This window comes from Arvicanthis niloticus, chromosome 9 (assembly GCF_011762505.2).
Source record: "Arvicanthis niloticus isolate mArvNil1 chromosome 9, mArvNil1.pat.X, whole genome shotgun sequence".
Classification (NCBI taxonomy): Eukaryota; Metazoa; Chordata; class Mammalia; order Rodentia; family Muridae; genus Arvicanthis; species Arvicanthis niloticus.
In genome coordinates, this window is record NC_047666.1 from 53,331,186 (window position 1) to 53,350,606 (window position 19,421).

Consider the following 19,421-nt stretch of genomic DNA (forward strand, 5'->3'; position numbering starts at 1 on the left):
TCTTTGGGATATCCAAGTGGAGGGTGGCACTGTGCAGGATCACACCATCTCTATTACCTCTAGGGAGCATTTTCCTTTTTCTGACATCTGGCTCTGGTAAATCACTTAGTGGTTAAATCTTATAATTTTGTAAATGTAATGAAATCAAGATGTTTGGGTCCCAGTATTACCTTCCAGGTCCTAGAAAGCCTTTGTAAATAGCTAATGATAACCTGTTAATCACATCGAAAACTTCATTCAGCACAGGGACCCTAAGGGGACAACACCCAAATCATATCCAAACCATAATATCTCCCCCTTTTAAAAACAAACAATATAATCCCAGCACTTGGGAGGCAGAGACAGGCGGATTTCTGAGTTCGAGGCCAGCCTGGTCTACAGAGTGAGTTCCAGGACAGCCAGGACTAAACAGAGAAACCCTATCTCGAAAAACCAAAAAAAAAAAAAAAAAAACAAAAAAAAAAAAAAAAAAAAAAAAAAAACAATAAATCTTTTCAATGTAAGCATCTTAGCAGACCACACTGGAAACCAGGATACTCAGGGGTGATTCTCTCCTGTTATAACACTCCCTCTCTCCCAACCTCTCCAGACTGTTTCCTCACTTGTAAAATGGAGTTAAATGGGTGATTTCTAGATCCCATCCAATACCAGGGTCACCTGCAGTTAGCCAGACCACAAAGTCTGAGGGCATAGTCCTCCATAAAGTCTTACCAAGGCCTAGTTAACTTTAATAGAGGACATCACTCGGTAAGACCGCCTTCAGTAAGGTATCACCTGAAAGTTCAAGAGTTCCAGTAGGGCTCTGCAGGCATCAGGGAGCTCACTGAAAATTGTACTCACAGTCACTGCATGCTGTGGAAAACAATTCTGACCAAAACCAAGCCACAGGAATATGCATAGTGAAGAGCCTGAGAAGGTCCTAAAAGCAAGCTTCTGCTACCCTTGGAGTATATCTCTTTCACTGCATCCATGTGTAATAACTCTCAGGAATATTACCAATCAGAAGGGTCACCTGAGCGTCACTGTTCAGAGTCATTGCTGAGGCTTCATTACCTAACCCTAACTGATTGATCTGATTGAACTATTCATATATCCCTCCCTCCCTAGATGGCAAACTGATACATTCGGGCTGTCTAAAGGGTCCACGGTGAATCACAATGATACTTTGATTCTAGGAGTAATCATAGGAGTTTAGAGGTTGCTTCCTGGAAGCCTGATGCAAAAGCCAAGCCTCTCTTAAGATAAGACCAAATTCTTTCTGCACACATGATTAAGTTAATACAGCAAGTTCCAAATGGCTCTGCCCTTGGTGAGCAAAGATCAGGGCTGCTCTGTGGTTTTCCTTGGCTAATGAAGGCCTAATAACCTTAAGACTTAGGCAGTGAATGAGATACAGTTCCTGCCCAAAGGTTGGTTGTGTCCTAAATAGAAGTGGTGACTGAATCCCTGACTGCCTGGTGTCTTCTGTACCCTGTGTTAACTTGCTCCTGAGTTTGTGCCTTGACCTCAGGCTGCCCAGAAGCCAGTCCAACATCTGGCAGGATGCAGAGATTGGACCTTGAAGCTACAACTGTACTGGTCACATTTCCAGGCCCTGTTTTGTTTAGATAAGGACTCATTGCTGATGATTGAGAAAACACTTGCTATTGTAAGCCCAGGCTCAGGGACCAGGCACACCTTCAGAGCAGCTGCCTTCCTTCCCATGGTCCCACCTCCCCACCTCCCTGCACTTTACCCACAGGAATGTTTCTAAGGCCCAGTGTCCACCTGGGATCTGGACCTGGCTTTTGCTTTGAAGTGTCCCCTCTATTTTCTTTCACTAGTGTATCCTTTCCAAATGGTCACATTCATATGGAAACATCTACCATTAAAAGGCAGAGAACACTAAAACCACTCTTCAAGCCTAATCACTTCTAGTTACTGCTCATTCTGTTGTTTTATCCACTGCCGTGTGTCTTTGTCAGACCATATTTTCTCAGTCCATGCCATTGGCATTCTACAGCCACCATCCCACTTAAATTGCTCTCAGCAGAGTTGTCTCCATGCCAACAAGTCTGATTGTTACTTCTCTTCTTGCCCTGGTTTCACCATAGCATTTGATACAGTTGACTCCTTCAAGCCACTCTGTGATAAGCCTCTGCAACTACACTCTTGCTTGTTTTTCATTCTACCTCAGTGACTTATTGTCATAGTGTGTAATGTCAAACAAACATGTTTGTTCATATCCACATGTCAGAATTTATTGAAGGGCAATAAGTCCACAGGGTATAATGCTTTTAATGGAGACAGTTGGCCAGATATCCTCAGCTTTTCATGGTAACCTCACTAAGGCAGCACAAACTCTTCCACTGCAATCTTAATGACAAATATTAACTTTTTAAGATTGTTCATCACACATCATACAGTATCTCTCTTTATCGGCATGTAGATTAAAAAGTGGCTACACTAGGTTAAAATCAAGAGCTTTTCAGAAGGGGGCTAATAGGAGTGTAAATAAAGTCTCCATTGATAAGAAGAGGAACCCAAGCCTCGATGCAGGAAAGAAGCTGAAGAAGCAGCTGTCACTTCATCTGTAGGTGTCAGCTGCAGGTCTGAATGTGGAGTGTGGAGTTAGTCTGAATGCAGAGGCAAAGGGGCAGGAGAGGTGTAGAGGGAGGAACAGAGCGATGAATGGCAGGTCTGTGTCATGCAGGCAGAAGGAAGTTGAATAGCCAGATCAACAGTGGGGACTGAGTTGAAGCTCAAGGGTAGTCAGGAGTTCTCTGTCTGCCAGTCCTCAGTGCACACACAAGCTGGGCAGATGGCAGGTTAGTGAGAGCTGTTACTGCAGTTCAGGGAACCTACCTCTGGGACTGGTGAGAGAGTTATACCTTTTCTTGTCTAGTTGTATCTGACACATTCTTAGGCTCAGTTTCCCTGATGTGATTTAATGTACCTTGATAAATTTATAAGGTAGTATTCTTTTTACTCCAGGAACAGCCCTTTGCTAATGCCAAATAGATGGGGCTGGACAGATGGTGATGTGCGTATATGCACCTAAGGGCACAGGCAACCTTCATCTTCAAAATGGAGCCCAAAGCTGCTTATGAAATGGAGTCCCTCAGAACAAGACACAGTTTAAAGAACAAACAAACAAACAAACAAAAAACCCAGCTGTTTTATACAATGTGGAATAACTTAAATCAGGGCAGCCTGATCTTAACATTTTCTTCCCAGCACTCTTTTCTGACCCTCCTACTTCTGATAAATCTCTAGATGTACCCTGATGAGCTTGGCCAGCCTTTATCTCCTGCCTTGACCACTCCTTGCAAGTCATGTGTCTAATGCCCACGCAACACCTTCATTTGCCTGTCTGAATACAGCAGAGCCAAAGCACAGTTCTTGCTTTTCCACCAACATCCTATCCCTTCCCTCTGCCTAAATTCCTCAAGCTGTTTACACAGACTCACTTGCCTCTCGCCCATGTGCCCTCCTACATTTTCTGTCCCGTGTCCTAGCCATGCTTGGCCTCAAACGCCTGTGTCTCTCTTGTAGTCTCTTCCTAAAATGATCTCCCTCTTTTGTTTTTGGCATGGCTCACTGTTTTGGTAAAGAAGCTTTCACGACAGTATATAACATTTCTTCAGTCATCCAAGGTTGCTGCCTGCTCAGCAGCTGCTGCCTCTCCCTCCTGGAGTTGTGGTTTTCCATATTCCATTAGACGAGACTGTTCTTCCCTCTTTGTTCATCACTCTGTCAGGATGCAGCTCTTTGGAAACAGGAATACGCTCACCATTTATTTCATCTAAAGGGCTTACAAAGCACCCAGAATCTAGCAGCCATTGTCTATAGTCACACAGGAATCTACAACTGGGATCCTTCTGGAGAGTTTCGATCTCGTGTGACTTCATCAATACAGTGCAGGCCTATACAAACTAAGAGGCCGTCATAGGACAATGTCATTTTATGAGCCTACCAGCATATATGTGGCCGATCATTGATCTAAATATTGTTATGCAACACATGACTGGACATCACAGGTACTCTAAGAAAAGGTGGTTGAGAGCAGTTTGCCCAAGTTGCAGTCCATTGTCTATAGAAAATGTAAACCACAATAACAAATATAAATCTATGTTTAATACCTCTGCATTTAGTAACAGGTCATTAAAAGTGACAAGAGTAAACTATTCCTTCCATTCAGCAATTTGCCTTTACTATACCACCTCTGCCCCTGTGGTAGGACTCGCAGAACATAATTGACAATGTGTCCCCATTTGTAATCAATATCTTTAATGGCCCTATCATCCTTTGGGGAGGCGGGGTCAATGTCAAGATCCTAAGGGACCCTTGGTAGTGTGCAAGCAGAAGAGATATAAACCAAGAATCATTGCCTGGGTCCCAGCCTACATGTCACATCTCCTGCCAAGCCCCTGCATGTGTCATGTTTGCCGTTCCTCATACAAGCCACTCCTGTTAGCTTCATTTGTGACCATGGAGTCACAGGCTGAATGAGAAAGAACTTCGCATAGCCCCATGATCTGCTCTTTGTCCAGTAATATGGAAGAGGGCCAAGACACACTTGTGACTTGGAAAACGAGCTGGCTAACTGCTCTGCATCCTCCCAAGAATCAGGGAGGCATCTGACCACATCACCAGAAGCAGAGCAAGCGGTGAATATCAAAGCTTGATTCGGCTGTCAATGACTAGGCCTCACTCAGCCTGGCTGGAATGTTAGCCTCCAGGCTGTCCCATGCAATGAAACCTCTACACTAGTATGCTGTTCCCAGGGTGGCAGTGACACCTGGTGGCCAATGATTGCAGAGCCGCTGTGGTCCAAACTTCGCCTCTTTCCTGGTACCCCTGCTGCCCCATCCCCCAAACATAACTCAGTCATTTAGAGTAGAAACTTGCTTACTGCTTCATTTCTAGGGCTTAGGAAAAATCTAGTACCCAGGGCCACTGAATATGTCAGGAACATCTTGACAATTGGGAAATCCCTGAGAAGTGTGAGATGAATCATCAGGATCTGAGACAGGCCTGAAGCTGGGGCTCTGGAGAGCTGAGAGCTGCCTTCCAGACTCCCAGAAAGAAGGGAGAGACCTTCAAGAATTTTAGATGCTGATTCAGCGAATCTAGGCCTGGTCTTTCTCTAGTGCCCCTTTGTTATGTATTTTGCCAGCTCCCTGTTTGGCTTGTGGGTGAGGTCCATGGAGACCTAGTTTAAGACCGGGCCTTGGGAAGCATTGACCTGCATTGATGTGCATCTGGGATAAAATGAAGCTCTCTCTCTCTCTCTGTGAACTGATCGGATAACACATTGAACGCTGCTTCTAGTCCAAGGATGGTAGTATAACAGGATGGATTCCAACTGAGAGGAGAGACCAGGATGTTGGGGCTTGTGGCTCATCTGCTGTATGAACAAAGTAAGAGAACTGTGGCAGAGGATGTAGTTCAGCTGGCAGAGTACTTATATAGCATGCTTCAAGTGTGCGTGCCTTGGGATCAATCCCCAGCATAGGCATAAACTAGGTGTGGTGGCACGCCTGTAATCTCAGCCTTCTTATGGTAGAGGCATAAGAATCAAAAAGGTCTCTGTCATCCTTGACTATACAGAAAATTTGATGCTAGCTTAGTATACATGGACCTCTGTCTCAAACAGAACAACATAAGTTAAAGGAACTTCAGTTGACTACCAGCTGTTTCCAGGAGCCTATGACTCAATGTCTTTAGCTTTCTGATGCCGTCACGGATTAGAAATGGTCCCAGAGGCAAACCTGCTGGAAGACAGGCTTTGACCTTGTATTAAGGAACCAACTCACCGATACTGAGAGCAGAAACTACTGCTCTGAACCATGTGAATGTCACATTAATGTTCAGATTTCAGCAGGATAAGCTACTTACTGGGTGGGGAGGTGGTGACAGGATGGGTGGGAGCTGATGGAACCAGTAGCTCTCAGAATCTTCCAGAGCTAGAGTACTGTGCTCCAGGCTACATGTAACCACCAGACCTGGGAGAAGTAGTGGGAAGAGTTTAGAAAAAAAGGACTGGGGGGCTGGAGAAATGGCTCGGTGCTTAGGAGCACTGCTACTCTTGCAGGGGACCCAGGTCCAGTTCCTAACTCACAGCTATCTACAAGGATTTCTCTGACTTCTGTGGGCACCAAGCATGCACACAGTACCCATACATACATGTAGGCAAACATGCATACACATAAAATAAAATAAATTTTTCTGTGAACTTGTACAAAGAGACCAAGACTAAGAAGGGATCTCTTCACTCTGAGAACAGCCTCCAGGACTGGGCACTTAGGGAGAGGCACAGCCATCCCTCCAATCCCATATTGTGGCTGTTTCACTTGTTCTAAGAGGTAAAGTTAGGACAAACCAAGGCCTTCCTGCTTCCCACAGCAGGACTGGCTTGAGAGAACGTGTTCCCCAGTGAGTAGAAGCTGAGAACTCAAGGAGATTGGGGGCAGGTTCAGATAAAGCCACCAGTGACTAGATCCCTTAACAAACTATTAAGAGAAACTGGTTATTTTAGGACTTTCTTTACTTTCATGGACATCTTTAATCACTCAAAACTGACATTCTGACCTAGGGTGACCTAATCCTCAGAGCCCCCATAGGACTTGTGGCCCCCATGGTCCATTTCTGGTGTCCTCAGGTTATGGGAGGGCCACTATCCAGGCAATAGTCTTTGCCCACAGAGTAGTTCCCCTGGGAAGGAAGGGGCATCATCTCATCCCTGGATACCTTTTATACCCTTGCAGAGGAAGGAAGGGGGGAAGTGGCAACTGAAAGGGTGATCCGGAAAGGTCTCAAGGTGCTGAAAACACACTGTCCCCTTTGCTCTACAACCTCCTGACCACATTCCTTCCTGCTGCTTCATTCTCCCTGGAGTACTGGACCGGGGAAGCAAGGCCTGGGGGAGCTGATCAGAATAGTTCTGTGGCGTGGCCAGCAAGGAGCTTGGCCTGGCCCCTTTCCTGGGGCCAGACCCTGGGACCCTTTCCCAATTTCCTGTCTCAGATGTGCTGAGCAAGCACAGGCCTTCCTCCTGGTGGGGGCAGCTGGTGTTAAGCCAACAATTCTCAAAAGTTGAGTCACTCAATGTCTTTCCTTCCTCAGCTTTCCATCCTGTTGGGGCCTCACTTAGATAGGAGCTCCTCTGCCACCCTGTCTAACAAAAGCCACAGGGTGGAAAATTAGATGGACCTTTAGCAAAACCCCCATAGATCCTCAGCCATGGGCTAGGTTTCTCTCCCAGGCCAGTGATTTGCAATTGAGTGGATCTTGCCTAAACTAAGGCAGTGATATACAGAGAGAAGGCATGGTCTAACCCAACCCCAAATCCCTCACACAAGAACTACCATATGCACAAGCTGACAGGAAGCTATTTAGCAATAATCTTCTCCATTGATACATGTAGTTCTCACACTGCAGATTTACTCTTATTTAAATAGAAACAATGGTGATGCTTTATATCATTCACTGGCTAGGACTTTACAGTTTATAAAGCTCATTTGATGTTTTTAAGCCTCAAAACCCTTATGGGACTTGTAATTCTATATGTGTTCACATATCAGGAAAGACAAAGAAGATGACCTATCCAGAGTCATCTAGAGAGCTAGATCTTCTGACCCCCAGCTCAGGAGGTTCTGTGTAATACCTTGCACCAGGGCTTTTTGGTATGCCTGTGAGAGGAAAGGAAAGAAAGGGACACCTGGGCACTTGTGGTACCATATGAGGAAACTTGCTCTCCTCCCTTGATAGCCAGATGCTCAACTTACCTCACCAGCTGCTTCATGGGACATTCATCTCTCCTGCCCCTGACCCCTTTGATTGCGAAAGCCCCACAGACCCAGCAGAGCAGGATTAATTAGCCTACCAAGCCTCTATGGGCAGCAGCTTGCTCTCCTCACCAAGTCCCTCAAAGCCTACGCCTGCAGGATATCTCTGTTCAGGCCCAGCAGCCCTGGGGCTTTTCTTGCCTCAAGACTGCACTGCTAAGAAGGGCTTATCTCTTTCCTCAGTCATCCAAAGAACTCAAAAATGCACAAAGAATTAGTGGAAGCCAGGAGCCGGAGGAACCAGCAGAACTCATCTGCCTGTGACAACTCGCATCCCCTATACAGTATCTCTGGCCAGAGTTTTTCTAGGTGCTGGTTGAAGAGTTCTCACGGTGGGACAGTCACTGTTACCTAGGCTACCACTGACATGATTGTCACTAACACTGGTGCTATCAGGGTCATATCATCATTTAATCCTTGTAGTCTGACCATTTGGGGAAACCGAGACACAGAGATGTAACTTGTCAAATTGTATAAAGAAAGCATTTCCAGTCTTTCAACCTCCTCTCTCTTCACAGACCCTGCCAATGAACCCCTTCAAAGAGGTGGCCAGAGTGGTGACCACTTTCTAATGAGACTTGACCAAGCAAGAAGGGAGGGTTGCCCTCCCTTATTAAGACACAAATGCACCTTTAGCCACGTTAGTTTTGGCAGTGGCATCAGACTGACAGCCACTTGCAGTCATTCCATAAGCTCAGGGTTTCATGGGGCTTCACTTTGTAGGCAGTTAAAGGGCTGCCTCCTCCCTATTTGTGTACAGCTGGCCACTGGAGCCTGACTAAACATTCTTACCTGTTTGAGTCAACCAGCTTTCTGAGAGAAACCCTGCTACTCAGGCTGACCACGAGTTCCTGCCTTGAGCTGGCTATACGCCAAATTTTGGCAGTGACGCCAGAGTGGCCAGACTTCTGTGGAATTTAGCATCCCAGGAGGCTCTTGGTGACTGGAGACAGATCCCGTGGTAGCCAAACCCCGTAGGGAATAAGCCCTCAGCCCCTAGCAGACAGCAGGCTTGTGGGAGGAGCCAGAGTGTCTCAGCCTGGCAAGGGACAGTCCTAGGGGACTCTCCTCCTGGCTTCTCTCAGCCCCTGAGAAGTCTTCCATCCACAACCTCAGTAGAACCAGGGACAGAAGCTCTATAGGCGCCATCGAGGGTAGCCAAGGCACATTCCCAGGCTCTAGCCCTGAGTTCTGCCTCTGGGGCCTTTCTCCCCAAAGCCTTGGGAAGGATACTTTGGGGTTCATTTTATCTTTGAATGTCTCACATGTATATTTCTGTGACTGAGGAGAGCCAGGGTCAGCCTGCATGTTGTGTGCCTTCTGCGAGGTCTGAGGGAGAGCACTGGCAAGAACCAGTCTAGAAGCTTCACAGGCTTGCCTTGTGCTGCCTAATACCCAAGATTCTGTTTTGGATAATGAAAGACACTGAGCCTGTGGTCTAGGAAAGAGACTAACCAATAAGGTTGGGACCAGAAGGAAGGTGCACTTTTAGGACACGTGAGGAACTGAAGATTAGAGAGGTTGATTCCAACAGTGCTAAAGCAACTGGGAATCATGGTAAAGCAGTATCTACTACACACAGCCATTGTCAGGTGTAAAGGAGAGGTCACATAAAGGGCCCATTTACGTGGGACGCAGTAAACACTCAAGAAATTTCAAGAGAAATTAAGTGTCATACCTAGGGAAAGGTTTAAGAGGGTAACAGTGGCCATGGGGAACAAAGATTGGAAAGATGAGTTGGAAGGATTAGGAAACTATAGTTTAAGCAAAAACTGATAAATGCTTAATCAAATCTGGCAACTAGAAGATGGTGTCAGGAGGGAGGAACTGAGAGGCCCTGGTACATGCGTGGCTTAGGTGGCCACCAACTGGCTTAATGCTTAATGAGTGTGTATCTCACTGTGAGCGCTCAATGCGGGTCAAGCAGGAACAAGTTAGAGTGCTTGGAAGAAAGGGGTGTTTTGTTGTTGGAGGTGGCTGACAGGTAAGATGGCTTCCCTGCTGTGGGGTACTAAGGACACTGCAAAGGCCAGGCCTGATACTGTACAAACTTCTGTACAGTTGGAATCACGTCATCATCGAATGACTGAGTACTGGGAAGAGAACACTTTTACTTCAAGGTATTTGAGCTAAAAAGTGGCCATAAGGAGCAGAAGGAGAGACATGGCCAGCCTCAGCCACAAGGGAAGTGGGGAGCAGGGAGGAAATGGCACAGATGTGGGAATAGGGCTGAGGGCACTGAGAGGGAAGTGGGAGACTGACCGACTGAAGGCACATTTAGCCCACTCCGAAGCCCTGCTTGGAGAGGCACACTCTGACATCACCATCGGCCCACTTGGCACACTTTGGCTTTAGAGAATGTTTCTGACACACTGAAGACAACCCCCTAACGTGAACTGCCTGAAACACAAGTGTGAGACAAACGAAGTCACATGCATCTTTGATCCTGTCAGGACATAATCAGAATTCCAGCTGGGAAGAGAGGAAGCGTAGGAGTGGAGCCATGCCGTCGGGCAGACTATGATTCTGCATCTTGAGACAGCAAAACAACATGACCTTGAGCATTTTACCAGTATTGGCATATTACCCTCATTCAGGTCCCCCCCCCCCAGGCAGTACAGCCCAGCCCAAAGAGTAGATCAGACCCCCAGTAACCCCTGAACTGAACCCACCCTACAGTTCATCATGATTAGAAAGCAGGCACTACAAGCTCACACATCTACCCCACCCTACCCCACACCTCAACACTGCTCCTCCCTGAGAGCCATGGACAACCTAGTTGCTTTCCTTTCAGAAGCTGGGTACAAAGTAAGTACAAATGTTGGGGTGTGGGGTGACAGCAAAGCACAGACTTAAAGTTCCAGATACAGTAAGTATACAGTGGGCAAAATGGAAGAGGCTTGAGGAGGCCTTTGGTGTCCATCAGTAATTTCAAGCCCCACACTGCCAACTCAAGGCCAGTAGCAGCCCAGAGACTGAGGGTGCTTGGCGGTCTGCACGTCAGGGTCCTGAGCAGACCCTGGGACCCCAGCGTGCCTTCCACTGCACTTGTCTTATGCCTTTACTTGGAGCGTTGGTTTTATCTCTTGTGGTATTTTTTTGTTTGTTATTTTTGTCTTCCAGAGTGGAACACTTAAGGAACCGGACTCCAGCAAGACCCCTCCTCAGCGGCCACCCCCCCAAGGTTGTTTACAGTATATTCTCGACTGTAATGGCATTGCAGTAGGTCCAAAACAAGTCCAAGCTTCTTAAAGCGATCAGTAGTTAATTTCCAAAACAGAAAACTTAAGCCAAAAACACAAAGAAGAGAAAAGAAAGGAAGGCGGGGAGGGGAGAGCAGATGCTGTGTCCTCTCAGTGCTGACTGGACTGTTTCTCCTATGCAGTGTCAGCCCCCTGTCTGGTTGTTTACCTGTCCCTGTTTGTGCTTGTAACGCTTCTACATTCTTCTGTATAATGTGTGGTTCCAGGGCTGTTTGTCAACAGTGTACAAAAGAATCGTGCCTCTCTTAAGTCCAGTGGGACTGTCTTCTGGGTGGTTTGATAGTGTTTTTTAAAGCATCACATAATGAGGGGTGAGATCCTAGCACTGGGGTAGATGGGGAGAAACAGCCACCACAAAGCTGGCCCAGCTTCTCTCCTCTTCCCTCAGGCTCAGCCTCACCTTCTCGCACTTACCTCCACGAGTGCTTGGGTCTTCACTGAACTGTGTTTAACTTCCTTCCTGCATGACTAGGGTAAATAGATAGCACTTCTAAGAGACTTCCCAAGTCTGCTTTTCATAGTTCCACCCAGTGAACTTGAAGGCATCCATCTCTTTCTCCATTCGCTACAGTCTGGTGCAGTTCAAGTGTGTGTGAAAAAGCTGGCTGTGCCTGTAGAGCTCTTGTGTTTTTAGTGACGAAATACAAAGAACCAGCTGCTTCCAGGAATGTGTTCTGTATTTTATACCCCGTGTACCCTTCATTTTCATTATTAATTAGCTACAAGGTTAAAAAAAAATAAGGGGCCGCCGATGTGCAATATCTAAGTGATCTCGTGTTTTCCGTATGTTGATCTCAGTGCCTGCAGTTGTTTCTTTGTTATTGCCGTTTCTAAGTTGGCTGTGTGTGCTTCTGTGGAACTGGGCTGCTGTGTATTCCTCAAAGTTTGACTTAATAAACAGAGCTGATTCTCCAGCAGTGTTGGACAGAGAATGCAGGGAGTAATCAATCCCAATATTTGGAGAAGACGTTGACAATTCCCCAGGCTTCCTAGCATGAGACCAGATCAAATATGTATGTCTCCTCCACCTGAGTGGGTATTCTGCCCACATAGCTCTGGGCTTGACCACTTTAGTTCTCAGCCTTGGCTACTTTGGAGACCCAAAACCAGGGAGCTTTCTGGAAAAAAAAAAAAAACAACTGTCTGAGTTGTAGGTTGTATGTTGAACAGAGGCACCAGGCCTTAGAGAACCATTGCCAGTGTATTTGTCCTTCCTTGTGATAAGGAGCCCTGGGAAGATGACCCAGTTGTTAATTAATCCAGAACTTGAGAGTCAGTACCTCATCTTGCCATCTGTGGGCAAGGCTGGGAATGGGTTCCAAGTGCCCTCCTCGAGTCCCCAGCCCATATGGAAGCTCATGTCAGCAGTCTGCCTTTTAGGAGAAATGCTTCTGGCTCTACTTTTACACCCCCCACCTTTGTGGTGACATGGCTGGGTTCTGGACTACCAGGTCTGAGGAGTGAGCAGTATTGGTTATATGTCATTGAATCAAGGGGCACATGATCTGGTTTCTCTTTGGTTTCTGGAAAATTCTGACACTCTAGAGAAAGGCATACAGTATAAGTGTCATCATCTGTGACCCTTCCCTTCGATGAAGATGGTATTTAGTCAGTTGTAAATATGCATATGCACTTTTAAGTGAGTTAAGAATCAGGACCTTAAACACTTCCTGGTCTAAAGAAATGCTAGAAGAGAATACAGGAATTTCCCAGAATGGAGGAATACATTTTTGTTTGTTTGTTTTTTTTAATTTTTTTGTTCAAGTGGTGAGCTGATGGTGGTATTGCTTCTCTGCATGTTATCAGTGTGTCACATCCAGGTGCTTTTCATGTGACATTTGTGAGCCACAAATATAAAGTTGCCATTTGAATTCAGTCAGGCTACAGGGTGGCGTCAGCCAAGGCCTCTCAGGTGGGGGTTAGAAGCTGATTACAGCTCCCACTGCCACACGCAAGCAGATAGCAGCACCTGACTATCACGTGCCCTCAGGCAGCATGCTAAGGGACAACTCTGTGGCCTGGGGACACTTTTGTCACAGTGTAGGGTTTCTGTTCAGGTGTTTCGTTCCCATTTCTTTTCCAGTGTTGTCCCCCTCTTTTGTACTGACCCGGCTGGGAGCCCCTCAGCCATGCTGGAGATGTAACAAAGCATCTCCCTTTTGTGATTCTCTTGTACAGCTCAATGTGTAATAAAGGAAAAGTTATATCTGTCTTCAGTGTTAAGTTGTAAAGTTTCTGGCTGTTCGATTACCTCTGTACAGGTGGGAAAGCACTCAGGTTTGTGGTACAAGAGGCTGAGCGCTCAAGCTGAATCCCTTGACCAGAAGCAACACAGTGATAACGCTAACTAGTAATAGTCTTGGTGTCAGGCTTCAGGAGGCAGAAGCTGGTTCTCTGATTTGACTTTGAACTCCTTAATATGTAGAATTCTACTTGATGTATGTATTGTATTTATGTGTAGTGTGACTTATTATTAATTGGTGACTGATGATAAAGGGGAGCTCATGTCACATAGAAGGGAAACGAGCTGGCAATCCTGGGTGTAACATAGACACTTCTGCCTCTGCAGAGGACATACGGGTTCTGTTTTCTACAGAACTAATAGAACCAGTCTTAGCCACAGCAGGCCCATGAGCTTAAACTCTGGGATTGAGGCGAGAAACTGGATTTTCCAGCTCAATTGGAATGATTTTTACTAGTCAGTGTGTGTCCATGGGGTCTTTTTGACTTCAGAGATGTGCAGAATCCCCTTCTGAAAAATATGAACTGATATCACACTTTCTGTCCTTCGTCCCCCTAGACAAAGGAGGCCTTTTTTTCTCAACAGGCCATCTATCTGATGGTTCTGTGCCACATATTGGGTGAAAGGTATGTTGTTATTAAGGGGCTGTTTGCCAGATAGTGCTCACAACATCCCTGGGGGAGACTAAGGATTGGATGTCTGGAGAATTTCCCCACACACCTGAGTGGTTTGTCAGGCTGGGGCCCCTGAGGATGGCACTCAGGCAAAGAGTGCCTGGGAAGAAAGGGTTGATCCTGGTCGTGGGAGTTAATGCTCCTGTGAAGCCCAGGTGGCATGGCTGTGGCAATAAGGCACCTGCAGGCTGGAGCAGGGTGAAGGGCAGCGCATGGAAACAGTGTCAGGCACTGGTGATCTGAAAGCCCAGAATCCTTTCTGAACGACTTTTTCATCTGTTAACATCTCTGAAACAACTACAGTCTTTAAAATATAATGGTAGGACTTGTAGGTGGTTTATGGCCCAGAGAAATTTGGTGTCTTGTTGAGGAAAGTGTTACTCATATTTCTTAGATGTTCTGATTCCTATTCTCCTGTTTGTCCCCTTCCCTCTCCTGCATTGTGTGTGTAGAATCTGGGGCTCTTAGGAAGCCTCAGAGCAGGGTGGCTTCTTCTGAGGACTTCTGGGAAACAGAGCAGAGTCCCTCTGGTCTGGAGGCCTTCTGTAAGGGAGATTCTTCTCTCTGTGGGGCTTCCCAGTCCTCTGCCCTCTTCCCTGCCCTTCTGACTTCCGCTGTGACTAAGTTGCTGGGTCTCTGAGGAGGTACATACAGTGGGATGTCTTGTCTAAGGACTCCCTTCACAGCCCTCCAGAGCTTTGGGTAGCTACATACAATATCTCATATCCTTTTAGCAATGATCTAACCACACCATTTGAGACATATATTCTACTAAAGAAACCCTTTGATAATGGTTAAATTATGAAGTTTTTCTTGTACTGAACCTAGGGGGCCCTGGGCAACCCCAAGGAATGCAGCCCCCAGGCAAAGTGCTGCCTCCACGTCGGCTCCCCTCGGGACCACCACTGCCATCTTCTTCCTCTTCTTCCTCCTCTTCCTCCTCTTCTTCCTCGGCTCCTCAGAGGCCGGGCGGCCCCACCACCACCCACGGTGATGCATCCTCCAGCAGCAACTCCCTGGCAGAGGCCCAGGCACCTCAGGCTGCTCCACCACAGAAGCCCCAGCCTCACCCACAGCTCAAGTAAGATAACCCAGCAGTTCCTAACCCCCTCCTGTCCCCCCTCATGGGCTATGAGCCTCTGACCTGCAATAGAACCACCTTCAGGTTGCCACAGATGTTTGAAGATTTTGGGGGTTGATGGTGGTGGTGATGATTTGTGGGTGTGTGTTTGTTTTCTGGTGTGTGTGTGAGAAGAATGACTAGATTGACTTGGGAGGGGAAAAAAGAGGGAAATTAAATTTTGCCTCAGGTTAAGATGGATGCTTACCTCCATCGCTATCTTCATGAGGAATTGCAGCAGTTACTGATCCTTTCTGTCTAGCCTTGAACAAACTTAGGGCTCCCACTCTTTTTTTCCATATGCACATCTCCTAAACTTATAAACAAACAAACACACAAAAAAAGCCTTCAAGTCTTTCTCCTTTCTGATCCAAGAGTATGTAACCAGCTGCCCAGAGTAAAAGGGGGAAATAGTTAACTCCATCTCAGTTTTTACCTTCAGCTCTGTGTGGGGAAGTATGGGTAACAAAGGTGGCACCTAGTAAGAGATCCATCCTCTCGGGCACCCACATTTTCAGTGTTCCACCTAGAGGCCCCTCCACAGTGCTGTGCTGCACAGAGGACTGTAGGGAGCCCCTAGGAAACAGTAGTTCTATCCTTGGAGTGTGTCCCGGTACAGTCTGTTCCCCAACTCCCCAGAGACACACATGCTGGTTTTATTATCCCTATGCAGACATTGCCACCACTCTTGGCCTAGAGAGCAACAGCTCCAGGAACATGGGGGTGACCAACCCTGCTTGTAGCAGTGGTTCTCAACCTGTGGGGTTTGACCCCTTCAATGACCCTTTCACAGGGTTCACCTAAGACCACCAGGAAACATAGATTTTTTAGGGTCCATAATAGTGACAAAATTATGGTTATGAAATAGCAAGAAAAATAATTTTATGGTTGGGGTCACCACAGCATAAGGAACTGTATTAAAGGGTCACAGCATTAGGAAGGTTAGGACCCACTGCTTTAAAGTGATGTACAATAATGAATCCTCAGGAAGCAAGAGAGAGGCTATGGACTTTCAGAGTCTATTGAACACCCTCAAGTTGTGCACATAGAAGAAAACTTTGCTCAGAGCCACCCATTTAAATGAGTAGCAAAGTCAGACAGAGTTGGGCTTGGGTATCCAGATGGTCACTTCTCCAGGTCTTCTAGTCATACACGACGGAAGAGACATGGCTACTCTTGTTCTTCAGAGCAAGCCAGTAGCACTGCTTACATCTAACTTGCTGTGTCATCTCCTCAGTTCAACAGTTTCTACTTGCTGATTGGGATCATCATATCTGCTCTGGCCCCAGTATAAAAGCAAATCTTTCTGTTGTCATTGCCTCTGGGCTGAAGCTGATGAGCAGAGTCAGCCTCTGATGATGAGCTGGAGGCTTGAACTGGGTGCCCTCTGCTTGTGAGTGCAGAGCTATTCCCAAGAGGCCAGCATGCTAGGGCTTGTCACCAGTCCTAATGAAAGGCAGGACATCTGTCCACAGCCCCTGTGGGAGGAGAGAATGACACACAGGTGTGACTTTCTTGGATGCACCCAGCATTCAAAAAAAGGGATGGAGGTCCCAGAGGAGTACTAGAGCCAGAAAGACCCAGTGAGAATCAAGAGACAAACCAGGCCACCAGGGAAGCCAAACCTCATGTTTCATTGTGGTGTTGGCTTCCCCCCAAGCCCAGCCTTCACAGTTTTTGTTTTTAAATCACTTGCTTTGGAAAAATAGTTCCTAATTGTTTGTGTGTGTGTGTGCGTGGCGGGGGGGGGGGTGGGTTTCTTTTATTATAATATTGCTTAACAATCATGGTCTTATAAAGTGTCTCTTTTACTCCTATCTACCCTGAACTCCAAAAACCTCATACTAAGGTTCCTCTGAGAAAGACTATAGAGTTGACTGTGGTCACATTAAAAACAGGGACATGAAGCTAGAGATGTCAGAGTCATGGGTTTAAACCCCAGCACTGAATAAAGCAAGGCATTGTGGTATATGCCTATCATCAAACACTTTAGGAAGCACTCAAGGGCTTCCATCAACTACTTAGGGAGTTCAAGGTCAGCCTGAGCTACATGAGATCCTAGCTTTAAAAAAGAAATGAATGCAAGACCAGGGAATGGAGGCGTTAGACTTTGGGGATCAAGCTGAAGAAGGTTCCTTTGAAATAAGAAAGAACTAGAAGGAACCAAGAGGACCCAGAGGGACCAAATCATCATGCCACTCGTGAAAAGCCCAGGGCCAGAGTGACACACGGCTTGCCTGAGGCTAGACATGACTTTGTGGCAGAACCAAGACACTGAAGTTGAGTCCATCTTGGCAGTGGATGAAAAAGAGAGGCCAGGAGCCCAAGTGATGGTGTCTGTTTTCATCAAAGGAAAGAGATGTGAGATGCTCAGATCTGAACTTAAGGAGTTGGGGACTTTTAGCCTCAAACAAAATATACAGCCTTTGAGTAGCCCATTTTTCCTCTTTCTCCCTCTCTCTTGCCCTTCTCTCTGGTCCTCACACTGCTCCCACCCCTTCCTGTTCCAGCTGCACTGAAGGTGAGGAAGTAGTGAAAGGCTTCTCAATGCCTAGTGTAGCCCTCCCAGCCATCTCCAGCTACCCCGTTCTCCCTGGGGAGGGAATGGGGAGTACTTGCATACCTTCATGTCACAGACCTTCACTGCCTCACTAGGAACACCCTCCTCATATTCTCTCTGGTTTTTATCTTCAAGCAAGTCGCAGTCCCTGACAAATGCGTTCAGCTTCTCTGAGTCCTCCTTCTTCCGGTCTTCAGCCAATGAAGATGAAGCCAAAGCGGAGACCATCCGGAGCTTGAGGAAGTCCTTTGCCAGCCTCTTTTCAGATTAGCTCTTCAGATACACGAGGGCATCCGGCCCAACCAGGAAAGGCATCTAAGACATTCACCAACAGCAGTCCGCCATGTTTGGTGGCAATGACATGACTTGACATGTGTGGCCCCTTTCTCTGTTCCTTTGTGCTCAGTAATTTGTGCAGCCCAGAAATGATCATGTGATAGTCTCAGGGCAGGTGCCTACCCTGAGAAAGACCTGACAGGAGAGGAAAGGGCTGTTTCCCTGTAGTCTTAAGAGCTTTATTCTGAAGTCATCGTTGCTGTGAATTTAGTGGCCTTATTGTGACAGAGCCATCGTGTCTTACTCTTCCCTGTGAAGCCAGGATCTCTGTAACGTAGGACTCCTGGCAGCTTAACCCAGCTCAGCATGTCCTAGTAATCAGTGCTAACTGTGGGAAGTATGGTCTTACCTTAGAAGTCCTGTTGGCTCTAAGTTTTAGGAACTTCTCCCCCAAACTGGGTCCCCTGTTGAAAGCACACTTGCCTGACCCTGCACTCCCTAGACTGCTGTGGAAGTGAAGTTCCTTGTGTCTTTTGAAACAAGAGAACAAGGCTCCACAGTGTCTCCTCTCTCCCCTCTGGAGAGCAGTTCTGTTGTGTGAGCAGCAGTCACCTTGACCTTTTGGAGCTGTGTTGTAGAGGAGAATGCATGCCACAATAACAGCAGTCCCACAACCTTTGTGTTCCTCACCTTATGAATGTCAAGACCTTGGTGTAATAAAAGCAGCAGCTTTAACCAGCATTTGATTCAGCCCTGAGGTTCCCCCATCTAGGATGAGTGCATACGTGGGCATGCAGGTATGTTTGTGACTAGGGAGTTAAAAGTTCAAGAGGGTAAAATTGCTGATGCTATGTGTGTGTGTATGCATGCGATGGCAGGTGCTCACATCTGTGTTAAGAATGTGTCTGTACCTTGAATATCTCATACTGATGCTCCTGACAGCCCCCCCAGTGGATCTGTCTCATCTAGAACCTCTGACTGCCAACAGCTTGGCATTTCTGCCCATTTGATTCAATTCACAAACTCCAATATGCACAACACCCCTGCTTGTATATCAGCCAAGTTAGACCCATCTCCCCGTCTTCCATCAGCTAAAGTCCACAAGATGCAGCCAACAAGACAGAAGCAACCTGTTCTGATTAATTTGGTTCCACACCTATAGCTCAGGCATCCTGAAGGCCTGCAGCTGGGGTGGGCTTGGAGAGATTTTACTCCAACAACTTCTTCAGGGTTCTTTGAGGATACGTTCCATATTTGCATATGTTTGAGAAAAAATCAGTGCGTTAATTACATCTTAGCTATGTAATTCCCTGCATGTGATACCATGTGATACAAACTCAAGGTAATACCCCTTGAAATGCCACTGTCTGACACCAATTTTTGTCCCTATACATGGTCATAAGCAGGGATTCCAGGAGGGCAGAGAATGAATTTCTGTGGTACCAGGTCTCCTTTCT

At 46.7% G+C, this 19,421-nt stretch overlaps 1 protein-coding gene across 1 annotated transcript in view; it reads left to right on the forward strand.

Moving 5' to 3' along the window:
- Syn2 (synapsin II) overlaps positions 1-18,705 on the forward strand; it is a 141,333-nt gene extending 122,628 nt beyond the window's left edge. Inside the window, exons 11-13 of the mRNA XM_034511772.2 lie at positions 10,953-11,013; positions 14,837-15,089; positions 17,824-18,705. Of these exons, the coding sequence (XP_034367663.1) occupies positions 10,953-11,013; positions 14,837-15,089; positions 17,824-17,959 (450 nt within the window). The 3' untranslated portion in view covers positions 17,960-18,705. The remainder of the gene's footprint in view (positions 1-10,952; positions 11,014-14,836; positions 15,090-17,823) is intronic.
- Positions 18,706-19,421: the final 716 nt, after the last annotated feature.